The sequence below is a fragment of the Salmo salar genome, chromosome 12, assembly GCF_965601325.2.
Source record: "Salmo salar chromosome 12, fSalSal1, whole genome shotgun sequence".
Taxonomy (NCBI): Eukaryota; Metazoa; Chordata; class Actinopteri; order Salmoniformes; family Salmonidae; genus Salmo; species Salmo salar.
The window spans coordinates 39356044-39373108 of record NC_138302.1 but is presented as its reverse complement, the minus strand read 5'-3'; the positions used below and the strand labels follow the sequence as shown (position 1 = coordinate 39373108).

The 17065-nt window shown below is 43.3% G+C and overlaps 1 protein-coding gene across 1 annotated transcript in view; it reads left to right on the top strand.

The window, feature by feature from the left end:
• Positions 1 to 4665, top strand: part of LOC106564782 (EGF-containing fibulin-like extracellular matrix protein 1) — a 32916-nt gene extending 28251 nt beyond the window's left edge. The window contains exons 8-9 of the mRNA XM_014131145.3: positions 188 to 380; positions 2447 to 4665. Of these exons, the coding sequence (XP_013986620.1) occupies positions 188 to 380; positions 2447 to 2608 (355 nt within the window). The 3' untranslated portion in view covers positions 2609 to 4665. The remainder of the gene's footprint in view (positions 1 to 187; positions 381 to 2446) is intronic.
• Positions 4666 to 17065: the final 12400 nt, after the last annotated feature.

Below are 17065 nucleotides of genomic sequence, written 5' to 3'. Positions count from 1 at the left end.
ATGGACCACATCAATAAATGTGCTAGCTAAAAAAAAACACATACTGTAGACAAAACCACAAGGACCAGATTGATAAAGTGTCTGCTAAAATGACCACATAGCTAAAACCACATATATGCCACATGTATAAAAGTATCTGCTAACATGACCACATCCAATGGTTCTCTCTGTCTCTGCATGTCTGTAGGCGTTGCAGCTGCCAGTCGCTCACAATTTGCCGAGGCCTGCCGCCGTCCATCGTCTACAAGTACATGAGCATCTCGTCGGAGCGCTCGGTCCCAGCCGACATCTTCCAGATCCAGGCAACGAGCATCTACCCTAACATGCACAATACTTTCAGGGTCAAGTCTGGCAACGAGGGAGGGGAGTTCTTCCTCAGGGTGAGCCCAGAGATGTTTCAGTCACTCACCAGGCATTAACGTTACCATCATGTCAGATGGTGTCAGCATTTGTCACTTGCTTTTTGGTAGCGTAATTGAATGATATCTCGTCTACTGTGTCATTTAAACACTTACTTATTTAAGGTAGGTGTTGGTTTCAGATGTTTTGGGCGCCCTTTGCTATTTAGGGAATATCTTGTGAGATTGGATTTTGAAATAATCTTTTGACTTCCCCTGATTGCTATCCCTAACCCTTAAATGGATAGCTCACACACATTTCCCACTTACATCATTATTATTGGATACCTAAAAAGTAGTTTTATAGGTAGGTTTGAAGTTAATATTCGCACCAACAATTATGCTAATTTTTCCGGCAGTGGTGTGTTTCCATCAAACTGACTTCTTGCAACTAAAAAGTTGTGCATAATGACAGTGCACATAAAAAGGTACTTTGTCGTGTACCTTTTAATTTACAGAATAAAAAACAGTTCTATGTGTTTCCATCCCACTTTTAACTTTGTCGATAGTGTTGGCACAATCGCAGACTTTTTAACAGCCAGCTCGTAGACACTGCACATAGTGCAGAGGATACATGATGAGATTATGGATAAGCGCGAGATCATTTTTATTTGTCAATTGGCAGCCAAGCACCGATCATCATGTCACCAGCATACAAATGAAGACCCTCGATATTTATTGGAAAGGAGCATCAAGGAAAACAGAAAGGGAAACGCTACACACTGCTGCTCATGCTCCCAGGTGACATTTATTTACAACGTTTCGACCCTTAGGTCTTCATCAGGCATCCATATCCCAGGTGGGGGTGGGAGGTCATATATATATATATATATATATATATATATATATATATATATATATATATAGGGGCAGTACTCAGTGACATCACTTCCTGAAACAGGAGGTAAAAAATGTAGTTTCACAATATTAACATTCAATGTATTAAAATATATGATCATGCACAGGGAATGTGATCAATATTTACAGTAATATGCATACACATAAAATATTCAATTAAGATAAAAAAAAACACACAATTTAGACATATTGAAACTATAAAAGTCAAACTCCTCTCAATGTCCCCTCCCCGTGTGACATATTGACCATTTCTATTCCAATGTATCTCAGAGAACTAATAGGATGTCCAGCTTGTTCAAAATTAGCAGCAACCAGATTTTTGGTCTCACCTGTCTGTATATTTCTGTGCTGCTCACTGATCCGTGTCTTAAGGCTTCTAAGGGTTTTCCCTATATAAAACAGACCACAAGGGGACATTTCAACATTTAAATAACATTGATGCAGCTTAATGTACAAATGCAACTCATTTACCCATCCCCGCACAGGACAAAGATTTAAGATCAAGGGCCTGATTACCTGCATGACCACCAATGTTATTTACATGTTGAAATGTCCTTGTGGTCTGTCTTACATGGGGAAAACCCTGTAGCCTAATAAACTGTGGCGTTTTCCTTTCTGTTTTCCTTGAGTTTGCCTACAACTCCAGCACCTGCGGAAAGTACCTGGATGTGCGTATGTTCTTTAGCTTTTGTAAAGGAGCATCAAGCTCATCACTCTGAACTTTCACCACTCTGTAAAATGTACCAATACTTATTTAATCTGCAGCCTAATAAACTGTGCATGTTTTTCCAAGTTGTAGTAGAAGGACCATACAACATAGCGTCTTGTGACTGCAAGTTTACTGCGACAAATGCGCAAAAAAAAGGTTTTCACTGCCATTTGTCGCATTATCTATTTCACTGACAGAAATGATTCACCCCGGTCTAGTGTATTTTGTTCTATCAACATTTTAGGAATGTTTATTGACAATTGCTGTTTCCATCAGAAGTGTTGTGCATTGTTTTATCCAACAGGTACTTTACTCGCATAAAAATGGTTGGATGGAAACATGGTTTGTGGGCCTGGAGGGTCAGCGACCCCAGATTTGTACATTAGTATTAACCTCAATGTGTGTAAAATAATGGTAGTGGTAGGACCCTTGTTAGCATCCTCAGAACATGCTAACCTAAATAATCCTTTTAACCTACCAGCGCTCCAGTAACGTCAGTGCCATGCTGGTGATGACCAAGCCGCTGACCGGACCGCGGGAGCACGTGGTTGACCTGGAGATGGTCACCCACAACAATGTCCTCAACTACCGCTCCAGCTCTCTGCTCCGGCTCACCATCATCGTGGGACCCTATGCCTTCTAAGTTCCAGTTACAAATTCCTCTTAGGCACAGATCTTAAATCAGTTTACCCGTCCCCATATCTCATATTATCCATTAGAGGATAAAAGGCAAAACTGGCCTTAGATCAGTGGCTAGGGGCACTTTCATCCTATTCAGCTCTCTTACTCCCTCCCAGACCCTCACAAGGCCTAACACTCTCTGTACTGCTTGGATCTAATAGAGATATCCACATACTCCCTGCAAGGGTTTCCCATTCATGGTCCTTGTCCTGTGTTGGCTAGTTTTCATTCAAATGGATGGCTGTATAAATTGGGATTGAATGTATATTGTCTGATCTGCCGGTTGAGCACTGGACTGGGTGAATTTTTTTTGTTTTAGCGTGTAGTCCTTTCTTGGAGAAGCGTGTAGTCCTTTCTTGGAGAAGCGTGTAGTCCTTTCTTGGAGAAGAAACCATTGGATAATTGCAGTGAAAACCAACACACACACACACAGCACATACTGGAGGAGCAGGAGGGTGAAATAACCAGGCCACGATATAGTCACTTTATGCATCACTGGCTAATGATAACATTGTAAGAGCATAACGTGACTTAAATTGAACACAACTCTTTCTTACTAATCCTTTGCTAAATATACGTATTGCACTGTAGTAGGATAATGAGTTCTCGTCACATTGAAATCGTTGTGAAATCTCTCAACATTAGTCTAGTCAAGATGTGTTTTCCTGCAGAGAAATTACCAGTGTTTGAGATCACACTTGCCCTTTTTATCTTTTACCATAGTTGCCAAGTGAGGTTCACAATCACATCATATCCCCTTTATGGTCACTGATTTTGTTTGTTTGGAGAGCTTTTCATTTATGTAGTTGAAAAGAAACGTACAGTAATGCAATGTGATGTCAATATAAATACCAATTGTCTTTGAAAAGAGATATCTGTTTCAGTTTTCTTGAAGAGAGAGAATCTTTATTGGACGGACTATGAGCTTCTGACCAAATTACGTGAGATTTTAGTTCTGGGTTAACCAAGATTAGAAGAGAGACAAAGGCACTTAAAACAGTCAAGCTTATTGGTGAAGTGTGATTTAATGGGTTACAAGTATAGTGATTTGGTGAGGACTGTGATGGAACAGTTTGCAGTGTGTAGTAATCTAATGGCATCCTTAACGAATGGAAATGTATGATCACGTCAACCCTCATCGGAGAGTTGCTCGGCAACCTCTGTCCAATGGGAATAAAGCAATAATGCTTTTGGACGCAAAAGTGATATTTTCAGGAAATCATTGGCAGTGTTGTTTGGTCATATTGGCAGGGGAATTGTTGCTTAACATGTCTGTATGTGTGCCAGAGTGCCTCTTGATCCTGCACAGAATTTCCAGTCAACGATCTGCAACAAACAGTTAGTCAGGTCATTTCGACACAGAGTGCCTTTCATAAGGAGTCATTGAATCACAATTTGAGATAACTCTGTTTTTTTTAGTAGAGGATTTGACTCCATGAGACTTTCTAAATAAATGTCATGCTTGACAATCAACAAGGAAGCTCAATTGAATCAAAAGGTTCCCACTTCGAATAACATGCAATTTCAACTGTGTATGTACTCTATAGAGGTACGTACAGTGTAATTACAGTATTGCATATTTCTGTCGGTTTTAACAGTCAATTTGAGCAAATGTCTGTTTATAACAACTGTTAAAGAGGTAGCAGTTGTAACAGTTGTAGACCTACCATAAATAGCAATGTGTACCTACACGGTGGTTGCAATATACCTGCCTATATAATATACCTATATAATTACCATGTAGATACATAGTTCTGGCAACAATATTATGTGGAAACAAATGTGGCTACATTCCAATATGAAAATGATTTATTGGGGTGATAATAAAATGTAATTAAAGACTGAAAATTGCCAATATAAATGTATGTCTTATTTTATACGAAGGAAGTCCACGTATAGCTCTAATATATAAAACATTCATGCGACTTAACAGAAATATTTCCACCAAGCACAGGTTTGTCACAGCTTTTGAGAATATAAACTTTTTTTTTTTAAATAAAAGATACATTTTACTTTGTCTTCGTCATGTACTGTTATTTATTCAAAATAAAGATCCAGTAAGCATACTTGAAGGAATAGATAGTTTTATTATTGTCATATTACAAATGGACAACAACAATAGTCCATATCTGTGCATCATACAATTGCCTTCATTTCCCATTGCATTTCTATCTGCACTGTCCACAGTTTGTCCACTGAACTGCTCTCCTGTTTTCTCTTGGACTAGAGTATAGTTAACGCATCATTTCATTATTTTAGTCCCCATGCCACATTTTAGATATGACATACTAACTAGACACTCTATATTAAGCAGAATCAATTATAAAGTGTGTGGGCAGGATGGTTCTTCAATTATGGTGGTATTTGGGCATGGCATTTTGGGATAAAAAAAAGATATATACTACCATTCAAAAGTTTGGGGTCACTTAGAAATGTCCTTGTTTTTGAAAGAAAAGCAAATTTTTTTGTCCATTTCAAATAATATCAAATAACATCAGAAATACAGTGTTGACTATTGTAGCTGGAAATTGCAGATTTTTTATGGAATATTTACATATGCGTACAGAGGCCCATTATCACTCCTGTGTTCCAATGGCACGTTGTGTTAGCTAATCCAAGTTGATCATTTTAAAAGGCTAATTGATCATTACAAAACCCTTTTGCAATTATGTTAGCACAGCTTAAAACTGTTGTTCTGATTAAAGAAGCAATAAAACTGTCCGTCTTTAGACTAGTTGAGTATCTGTGTCACGACTTCCGCCGAAGTTGGTCCCTCTCCTTGTTCGGGCGGCGTTCGGTGGTCGAAGTCACCAACCTTCTTGCCATCGCTGATCCTCTTTTCATTTTCCTTTGGTTTTGTCTTGTCTTCCATCACACCTGGTTCCAATCCCATCAATTACATGTTGTGTATTTAATCCTCTGTTCCACCTCATGTCCTTGTCGGTGATTGTTTATTGTAAGTGCTTGTGCACGTCTGTCCTGGTGTGCGTCAGGTTATGTACCCATTATTTGATTGTTCTGTTTTCCGGTGGGTTTTTTTGTTATTAAACTGCGCCGTTTGGAAAAACAGTTTTTGCTCTCCTGCGTCTGACTTCTCTGCCGCCAGTACGCACCCCTTACAGAATCACCAACCCGACTATGGAGTCAGCAGGAGCAGGTACCCCGGGTATAGGGGTGGAGGAGCGCGTCCGGGAGCACACAGCAATGCTCTACCATCTTGGCACTGCCATGGCACGTGTTGTCCAGACTATGGACCGCTGGGAGAGACAGGGAGTTCTTCCAGCGCCTCCACCAGCACAACCGGGGTCTCCTCTGAGCGCCCCTCTTCCTCCTGGTTCTAGTGGGATTCGTCTCTCCCTGCCCCAGGAATACGACGGAAAGGCTGCGAACTGCCAGGGGTTCCTTCTTCAACTGGACCTATACCTGGCCACCGTCCACCCGGCTCCATCGGGCCGTGAGAGGGTGTCCGCCCTCATCTCGTGCCTCACCGGGAAAGCCCTGGAGTGGGCCAACGCCGTGTGGAGAGAGGGAGATGCGGCGTTGGACCAGTTTGAGGAGTTCACCCGCCGTTTCCGGGCAGTCTTCGACCACCCGTCCGAGGGTAGAGTGGCGGGTGAGTGCCTCTTCCATCTGAGGCAGAAGACGAGAAGCGCCCAGGAGTTCGCCCTGGAGTTTAGGACCCTGGCTGCCGGCGCGGGATGGAGCGACAGGGCCCTGATCGTCCATTACCGCTGCAGTCTGCGCGAGGACGTCCGTCGGGAGTTAGCCTGCAGAGACACCACCCTCACTTTCGACTAGCTGGTGGACATGTCCATCCGGCTGGACAACCTGCTGGCTACCCGCGGACGTTCTGATCGGGGTCTGGTGGCTCCATCCTCCCGCACCTCCTCTCCGATACCCATGGAGCTGGGAGGGGCGGTTTTCAGGGAGACCGGAAGGGGTTCCAGCTCGTGCACCATCTGTGGCCGCAGAGGTCACACTGCCGGTCAGTGCCGGGTTGGTTCCTCTGGGGATCGAGGCAGCAGGCAGGGCGCTCTGGCATCACCCCAGGTGAGCCGGCACCATTCTCACCCAGAGCCCTCTGTTGCACAACTGTTTGTGTATGTCGCTTTCCCTGAGTTTTCCCCACATTCCCAGCATAAGGCGCTCGTCGATTCAGGCGCGGCTGGGAATTTTATTGATAGAGCATTAGCCTATAGTTTAGGGATCCCCATTGTTCCCGTGGCTGTGCCTTTCCCCGTTCACGCCTTAGATAGTCGACCATTAGGGTCAGGGTTGATTAGGGAGGTCACCGCTCCTTTGGGCATGGTGACACAGGGGGGTCACAAGGAGAGAATTAGTCTCTTCCTTGTTGACTCTCCTGCGTTTCCCGTGGTGCTGGGCCTACCCTGGTTAGCTTGTCATAACCCCACTGCTTCTTGGCCACAGAGGGCTCTCACGGGGTGGTCGCGAGAGTGCACAGGTAGGTGTTTAGGGGTTTCCGTTGGTGCTACTACGGTTGAGAGTCCAGACCTGGTCTCCACCGTGCGCATTCCCCCAGAATATGCCGATTTGGCTCTCGCCTTCTTTCCTAGCCACCGTGCTTCTTTCACATGCTTTGCTTGCTGTTTGGGGTTTTAGGCTGGGTTTCTGTACAGCACTTTGAGAATATCAGCTGATGTACGAAGGGCTATATAAAAATAAATTTGATTTGATTTTGATTTGATATCTTAGATGTCTTCTAAGATAATCCCCATCTAGGGGCCTGTCTGCTCCTCACTGTTCTCATAGGAGAGTTTACAACTAGATTTGATTTATGCTCTGGCGGCCTCGTACGGTGTTGTCCGTAGTCTTGACCCCCCCCACCGGCCTCGATGAGGCTCATCATGGGTCTGGGCTACTATTCCCCACCTTTGTGCCTCGGGACCCCCCCACCAGCGGGTGGTGTTGGTGTCCGATGCGCAAATGAAAAGGTCGGACCCTATGTACGAGTTGTCAGCGGCCGCGTTTTTATGAGAGTGGCTGTAACCTTTCAACCAAATCTCCTGGTGTTTGTGCTTCAAAACGCTCAGTGGCTGTCGAGGCATGTCAGTCACCACCGCGTCCGCGTGTGGCAACCTCTTCATTACCTGTGAACTGAGACGAGGATATCGGTCTGTGATATCGCATAGTGTTTCACAAGTGGGAGTCATCGGGTCAGTTGCTGGACTGACGCCATTAGTGTCATTGTAAGGGGTGACAGTCCCCAACAAAGCGGAAGGTGTATCATCGGAAGCAGAGTATACTCTGCGCATCAATGTTTTTCTTGCTGGGACGGCCGCAGTGCTTGCGGAAGTGTCCAAAGGGAAAGAAAAGTTCATCTCAACTACCGTATTACATGACTGCAAGGAGGAGGGAAGTTGCTTATTCACAGAGACAGCTGGCTCGAAATCATGAAAAGAATGGTCAATCAGGTCGGCTGATGGAATGTGTCGAGATATCGTACTATCTCCGTTGATCGGATTTTGTACCAAGAGGTTTCTAAACGTCTTTTTCTCAAGGGGTGCTTTCGACAGATACCCCTCGTGAAGGACTGCGTTGCAGCTAGCGTTAGGGGGAGACGGTGTGGTCAGTGGAGAAGGCACTGTGGCCTGTGACCATACCTGGTTGGTTTTCCAATCCATCAATGGGAGTAACCGATCCATCAAGTCTGCTCCAAGTAGCAGGGTTACAGTTTCGAGGCTGGTAACATACACAGGGTGAACGAGCGATACGTCCTGGAAGTGTAGTTTCAGCATGACTCTCAATGTGAGAGGCGAGGTAGTCTGAGTGACCCCTCGAAGTTTAGTGTCGCATCGTTCCACTTTTAACCAACGTTTAGTTGGTTTCAAAGCCCTTTTGAGATCATCAAAAAAAAATAGAGAGTTGAGTGATATTGTCGCACCCGAATCAATTAGTGCATGACAAGCTAAGCAGTCCTCCAGGACTGTTTCCAGGTATGGCCGTTTAGATTCGTGGTTAGTGGACATATTCCCCACAAAGTGGAGTGGTCGTTCGCAACGACGTGATGTGCCATGTCTGTTCAAGATGGAAGCAGATTGACATTTCCGATTTTGAGTGGGCTTGGCTTTAACGAAGCGTTTGACCTTTTTCTTCGCAACTTTTGTATCAGAGTCTATAGACAGAGCCCGGGGGCTTGTTTCTTGATCAAGCGGGCCCTGGATAGGGTCTTGAATGAGAGCGGGAGAAATTTGAACTTTAACGTCCTTGCTATGGGTGTTAATTCCTGCGGACCTGGTGTCCGGTAATTCCCCGTCTAGTCCTTGTGACTTATCTTTTACCCTTTTATCAAATTGTTCTCGCTTAAGTTCTTCCCGTAGTGGGACTTATGGAGAACATTGGTCTACGTTTTGATCGTCCTTCAACCCTTTGTTACCCTTGTGCTCTGACACTTTTTGTGGGTTGGGTGCAGGAACGTAGCGAACGGGTCGATTGTAGCGGTAGTCATGTTGATGGCTACGTACTTTACAGTTATTTCGACCGCGGAGGTTATTGGAATCATGGTTTCGTGGTAGAAACTGTTGTTGTGCGTCATCTCTCGACGCTCCAATACCTGATAATGCACCCCCTAACTGGAGTGACTGCTCCTGGTTAAACTTCAAAACCGAGTGGTCAGGGCTCTTAGCGTTGTGAACTTTTGATGCCTCAAAAGCTGTGCTTGCAAGCTCTCTGAGTTGTAAGATAGGCAAGCCAACGTGGGCTGCAGGGCCCAAGTAGGTAATGAAGGTGGGATACATGTTTGACAGAAACATTTGTTTGAATGGTAACAGCTCTTCCATTCCTGTTTCAGTGAGTAGGCCAAAGTAAGCTGAACGAAGCCTATGATAGTAAGCTTGTGGGTGTTCGTTCCGAGCTTGTTTGACGGTGTTAGCCAGTGAGCTATCATGTTTGCGAGTCGCAGAACCACTGAATTCTAATTTCAAAGCTGTGGCAAGTTTAGCATAGTCATTTAGCACGTGTTGCTGTTGTAGACGAATGAACCTCGTCACGTGTCTATTCGAAGTTCGCTTCAACAGGTAAACCCTGTCAGAACCCGTAGCATTCGGGTAGCCACCCAACGCGTCCTCTATGTCAGCTAGGAACGTCTCAGTATCGTTTGGCTGACCTGGAACGGGGTCAAAGGTGGGGAAATTCTTGACGAGTTTGTCAAGGTATTCCGCGCCAAGCGGGCGGAGAGGGTTGGCTTCATCCTGTGGAGAGATTGGGGCCGAAAGGCCAAGAGAAGAAGCCAAGCCTTGTTGTTGTTGGCCAAGAGGCGCCATATTACTCAGTGCCAAAGGGCCAAGAGGAGAAGACTGAGGGACACATGAGGGAGGCAAGGTCTGAAACCTATCGTCTTCACTCCTTTGAGTACCGGAGTCTGGTTGCTTGGATGGGTAGTCGCGCTGTAGAGCGTGACCATTCTGGATTTCCTCCAGATGGTACCTAAGGGTGGAATTCTGCTGCATTGCAGAGTCCACTTGAGCGCTTAGAGTACTGATTTTGGACACGTGAGTGTCACACCTGCTCCTTTTGATCTCAAACTTATCTGTCATGGTTTGCAGATAGAGGTCTTGAGTACGGAGCGAGAGATTCAGTGATGAGATTTCCTCTGCTTGCTTAGAAATCAATATTTCCAACCTCATCACCTGAGTTCTCTCATCATTCATTTGGTCAGCGACTTCAATAAGTTCTGCTGATTTATCATCCAACTTTGTTACTGTGTTCATTAACTGATCGTCTTTGGTCTGCAGCGCTTTGAGGAGCACCGTGTTATTTTGAGTAACATTCAACAAAACAGCATGCATGTTGTCAAGTTGAGCGCTCCTGTTTGTAGATAACTCTTCAGATTTATCTAGTTTGGCATGGACATCATCGTATTTAGTTTTGGCTAAATCGAGTTGTTCCTGTAGCATATGATTTTGTTCATGTAGAAAACGATTTTGTTGAAGAGCTTGTTACATTTAATTGTTCAGTTTTCGAACGCAGTTCCATAGCTAGCAGAATTTTTCCCTTTTCTGCATTTGTCATTGGTTTCCCGGTTCTCTCCACCTGTCCCTTTATGTCTACCGTTACCTGCTCGTGCTTCAGCTGTGCACTGCGGTATTGGACAGATGGCAATCTCGGATGGCAAGACATCAGAGCTAGACTGGAGAGAACCTTTACGAGGCCTGCGCCCGATGGTTGATTTTGGAAAACATTGTTGTCTGCTTTTCCACTAATGGCATAATTAGGGTTGTTATCGCTGCTGAGGTCAGAGATCAATCCATTTACGGGTGGAGGTTCACTAATTAGCGGGCGAGTGGGGACCACCCTCTCTGATAGCCTGCACATTATTAGAACATTTGAAAGGAAAAAATGTTTTTCCTAATTTTCCAAAATGTTGGAATGTGGGGAGCTGCAAAGACGATTTTAATCTATTTATAGACGTTAATGAACCATCAGTACTGTACAGTACTGTGGAAGTTGGACGTGAATGAATTTGCAAAAGCAAATTGAATTAATCAATGCCAATGATTAGTCCTACCTGGGTAGGCTATCTGGGTATTAAACTTGAATTACCTGAGAGGTTGCTTCATCCCGGTTAATATGCAAAGTTTAAGTTGTCTCATTTAATTGGAAGAACCTAGAAAGGTATGTTCGACAATTTAACTAAATAAATTGAATGAGACAATAATCCATACAATCTCCATTGATTGGATATCATAAGTGTAAACCGTAGTTCAAATGTTGGGACCCTTCACCACTAGGGTACGCTCCTCCCTGGGGCTGAACGTCAGTAAAGGGGTTTTACTGACTGTGCCTTGCTGAAGCAGATTTTACTGATGAATCTATTTATGATATATCAAACCTGTATAGGCTATCTGGGAATTAACTTTGAATTACCTGAGAGGTTGCTTCATCAAGGTTAATATGCAAAGTTTAAGTTGTCTCATTTAATTGGAAGAACCTAGAAAGGTATGTTCGACAATTTAACAAAATAAATTGAATGAGACGATAATCCATACAATCTCCATTGATTGGATATCATAAGTGTAAACCGTAGTTCAAATGTTGGGACCCTTCACCACTAGGGTACGCTCCTCCCTGGGGCTGAGCGTCCGTAAAGGGGTTTTACTGACTGTGCCTTGCTAAAACAGATTTTACTGATTCATCTATTTATGATATATCAAACCTGTATAGGCTATCTGGGAATTAACTTTCAATTAACCTGAGAGCATTGCTTCATCTAAGTTAAGGTTGGAAAAAGTTAATCATGTCTCATTGTAGACGCCCAATCAATTTTGGATATTATTTGAAAGATCCACTTGAAAAGGTAAATCTGGCAATTTCACTTGTTAGTTAAATTGAATGAGACGTCATATCCAGTCAATTGTGATTGTCTGGATCTGTTACCGTGCTCCACGTTTGAATTTCCCCTAGAGATGTACTGGCAATTCTTCACCACCAGGGTGCAGAATGCTGAAATTGAATGGAAGTACAAAGGTCGGACTTCCGTCGCGCTAGCGGAGAAATTTTAAACGTGTTACGGTGGAGGGTAAAATGTTCCCTCTCTGTTAGCTTACCCGTAATGCTAAGCTATTGCTACTTGGTTCAGGAGTATCCTTCCAAGCACCAAAATAGGAAAGGGTGGGTTTTCTAGTGACGTCTCACCTTAACCCCATTCAGCATATTCTGCTAGCGTTTATGCTGACCGGAGCGACACGGTACTTAAATACAAAATACGCATACGGTCTGCCCACACTGTCTTAGTGCGGTAGGCAAGTTATTCGGCTCGGTTTACCGGACAGTTAACTTCTCATTTCTAACCTTACTCTAGAAGTTAATATCGACCGACAGAAATAGTACCGTTTGGCCTAACGGACTAAATCTGGAATTTAATCCTCACTGCTATCGACATAAGACCGGAGCTACTCTAAATAGCTTCTCTCAATGGAAAATGCACAATCACTTTGTTTATATAGCAGGCTGTTTGTACAATTCTGTTTGCACAATTGATATATAGAATTTCACAGCAAAGTCCAATTCTATCTTAGATTCCTCGCACGGGGGCTCCAAATGTATTATCAAATTGAACCAACGTGCGTTTTAGTTTGAGTCCTCACACGGGGGCACCAATATATCGTGTCTTTGGGTTACCATTAAACGGAAGATATGTTTATCAATTAGCTCCCTGTAATTATTATCACGCGATTAAACTGATTAATCGTTTAATTGTAATTAACTAGGAGATCGGGGCACCAAGGAGAATATTCAGATTATAAAGCTATAATTTTCCTAATATAACTTTCCTGTACTATAATATTATATTCTATTATAGTATAGGCCGATTATCTTGTGGTTTAAATGGTGTATTTACCTCTAGTCCAGTCTCATTCCAAACGTCGTAAATTGTTGTATCTGCACGAACCCAGTCTTTACTAAAATCATCCATACATCAATTGTCTTAAAATCATTTATTTACTACACTAAGTAATTAACAGAAAAACATACAAACAGTAATTATCGTCACAAAGGATTGGTATCGGAATGTGCCCTTGTGGGCTAAACAGGCAGGTCGGCCTGTTGAACAATGGATCATAAACGGTCAGGCTCAGAAGTTACACAGAGTTCATTAATATTAACAATTGACAATTGAAGGCTCACTCATTCGGGAACAATTGCAATCAATATATATTTACGCTCAGTGTGTCGTCGTTCTTTGTTGGAGAGTTCGGTTCTGTTGGGAAGTTTTGTCCGCGTTCTCTCTCTCTCTCTCTCGGTTAGAATGGATCTTTCAGAGCGACATTCATTAATGTCGTCATCGAATGGTTGTTTCGTTGGTCTTCGCGTTCAATGATATAATTTACTTAGCTGCAGACTAATAATTAATATCAAAGACTTATTCTTATTCTGTCGGTATCAATAGTCTAAAAGTTAACCACGTGGTATGGTTCACTTTCAGTAGAGGAATTGGATGTTAACCTATATGGCCACGGAGTGTAGGCCTGGTCTGGGGAAATGTAAATCAGGGGGTGTTTTATAGTGCCCATAGAACAGCTTGTCAAATGACGCCTGGTCCTGTATGGGTCCCTGGGGGCGTGCCTATGACTGAGTTAGATTTGGTTACAGAAATACAATTCTATCACATTACATCAGTACAATAGCATCTCAATGTCTTACAAAAGCTTTATCCTTATTAATACATTCCATACACCCATATGATGCAAGTCTTAAGCTGAGTCTATTATATAAACAGTTTTATGGTAATATGGCTATATTGTCTCTTCTGAGTATCACAAAATTGTACCAAGTGGATCAGTTCGTAGCAGGATTCTTCACCAATCTTCCATACCTTCTCCAGAACACAAAATGTCGCTTGGCTCTCCAATTCTATGAGTTGGAAGAATTTCCTTTGTCTCTCTATGGGCCATGTGGCCAGAGACTCTCCTGGAATTTTAGAGTTTTTACGACCCTTTACACACAGGGTCGATTGGGGGGGGGGGGGGGGGGGGGACAGAAAGTCATCATTTCTGGACAGAAAGTTTCTGATTTTTGCAATGTTACGTAGATGGAAAAAAGCTGCCCTTAAAACAGTCTTGATATGTTCTTCAAAAGACAGATCAGGGTCCAGAGTAACGCCGAGGTCCTTCACAGTTTTATTTGAGACGACTGTACAACCATCAAGATTAATTGTCAGATTTAACAGAAGATCTCTTTGTTTCTTGGGACCTAGAACAAGCATCTCTGTTTTGTCCGAGTTTAAAAGTAGAAAGTTTGCAGCCATCCACTTCCTTATGTCTGAAACACAGGCTTCTAGCGAGGGCAATTTTGGGGCTTCACCATGTTTCATTGAAATGTACAGCTGTGTGTCATCCGCATAGCAGTGAAATTTAACATTATGTTTTCGAATGACATTCCCAAGAGGTAAAATATATAGTGAAAACAATAGTGGTCCTAAAACGGAACCTCGAGGAACACCGAAATGTACAATTGATTTGTCAGAGGACAAACCATTCACAGAGATAAACTGATATCTTTCCGACAGATAAGATCTAAACCAGGCCAGAACTTGTCCGTATAGAACAATTTGGGTTTCCAATCTCTCCAAAAGAATGTGGTGATCGATGGTATCAAAAGCAGCACTAAGATCTAGGAGCACGAGGACAGATGCAGAGCCTCGGTCTGACATCATTAAAAGGTAATTTACCACCTTCACAAGTGCAGTCTCAGTGCTATGATGGGCTCTAAAACCAGACTGAAGCGTTTCGTATTCATTGTTTGTCTTCAGGAAGGCAGTGAGTTGCTACGCAACAGCTTTTTCAAAAATTTTTGAGAGGAATGGAAGGTTCGATATAGGCCGATTAATTTTTTATATTTTCTGGGTCATTGTTTGGCTTTTTCAAGAGAGGCTTTATTACTGCCACTTTTAGTGAGTTTGGTACACATCCGGTGGATAGAGAGCCGTTTATTATGTTCAACATAGGAGGGCCAAGCACAGGAAGCAGCTCTTTCAGTAGTTTAGTTGGAATAGGGTCCAGTATGCAGCTTGAAGGTTTAGAGGCCATGATTATTTTCATCATTGTGTCAAGATATATAGTACTAAAACACTTTAGTGTCTCCCTTGATCATAGGTCCTGGCAGAGTTGTGCAGACTCAGTACAACGGAGCTTTGGAGGAATACGCAGATTTAAAGAGGAGTCCGTAATTTGCTTTCTAATGATCATGATCTTTTCCTCAAAGAAGTTCATGAATTTATTACTGCTGAAGTGAAAGCCATCCTCTCTTGGGGAATGCTGCTTTTTAGTTAGCTTTGTCACAGTATCAAAAATAAAGTTTGGATTGTTCTTATTTTCCTCAATTAAGTTGGAAAAATAGGATTATCGAGCAGCAATGAGGGCTCTTCGATACTGCACGGTACTGTCTTTCCAAGCTAGTCGGAAGACTTCCAGTTTGGTGTGGCGCCATTTCCATTCCAATTTTCTGGAAGCTTGCTTCAGAGCTTGTGTATTTTCTGTATACCAGGGAGCTAGTTTTTATGACAAATGTTTTTAGTTTTTAGGGGTGCAAATGCATCTAGGGTATTGCGCAAAGTTAAATTGAGTTCCTCAGCTAGGTGGTTAACTGATTTTTGTCCTCTGATGTCCTTGGGTAGGCAGAGGGAGTCTGGAAGGGCATCAAGGAATCTTTGGGTTGTTTGAGAATTTATAGCACGACTTTTGATGCTCCTTGGTTGGGGTCTGAGCAGATTATTTGTTGCGATTGCAAACATAATAAAATGGTGGTCCGATAGTCCAGGATTATGAGGAAAAACATTAAGATCCACAACATTTATTTCACGGGACAAAACTAGGTCCAGAGTATGACTGTGGCAGTGAGTAGGTCCAGAGACATGTTGGACAAAACCCACTGAGTCGATGATGGCTCCGAAAGCCTTTTGGAGTGGGTCTGTGGACTTTTCCATGTGAATATTAAAGTCACCAAAAATTTGAATATTATCTGCTGTGACTACAATGTCCGATAGGAATTCAGGGAACTCAGTGAGGAACGCTGTATATGGCCCAGGAGGCCTGTAAACAGTAGCTATAAAAAGTGATTGAGTAGGCTGCATAGATTACATGACTAGAAGCTCAAAAGACGAAAACGTCGTTGTTTATTTTTTGTAAATTGAAATTTGCTATCGTAAATGTTTGCAACACCTCCGCCTTTGCGGGATGCACGGGGGATATGGTCACTAGTGTAACCAGGAGGTGAGGCCTCATTTAACACAGTAAATTCATCAGGCTTAAGCCATGTTTCAGTCAGGCCAATCACATCAAGATTATGATCAGTGATTAGTTCATTGACTGTAACTGCCTTTGAAGTGAGGGATCTAACATTAAGTAGCCCTATTTTGAGATGTGATGTATCACGATCTCTTTCATTAATGGCAGGAATGGAGGAGGTCTTTATTCTAGTGATTGCTAAGGCGAACACCGCCATGTTTAGTTTTGCCCAACCTAGGTCGACGCACAGAGACGGTCTCAATGGTGATAGCTGAGCTGACTACACTGACTGTGCTAGTGGCAGACTCCACTAAGCTGGCAGGATGACTGATCTTCCACTCTCACAGGGTAACACCGTGATCCTGGTCGTTGTGGATCGTTTCTCTAAGTCCTGTCGTCTCCTCCCTCTGCCCGGTCTCCCTACGGCCCTACAGACTGCGGAGGCCTTGTTTACACACGTCTTCCGGCACTACGGGGTGCCTGAGGATATAGTGTCTGATCGGGGTCCCCAGTTCACGTCTAGGGTCTGGAAGGCGTTCATGGAACGTCTGGGGGTCTCGATCAGTCTTACTTCAGGGTTTCACCCCGAGAGTAATGGGTAGGTGGAGAGAGTGAACCAGGATCTGGGTAGGTTTCTGCGGTCCTATTGCCAGGACCGGCCAAGGGAGTGGGCGGTG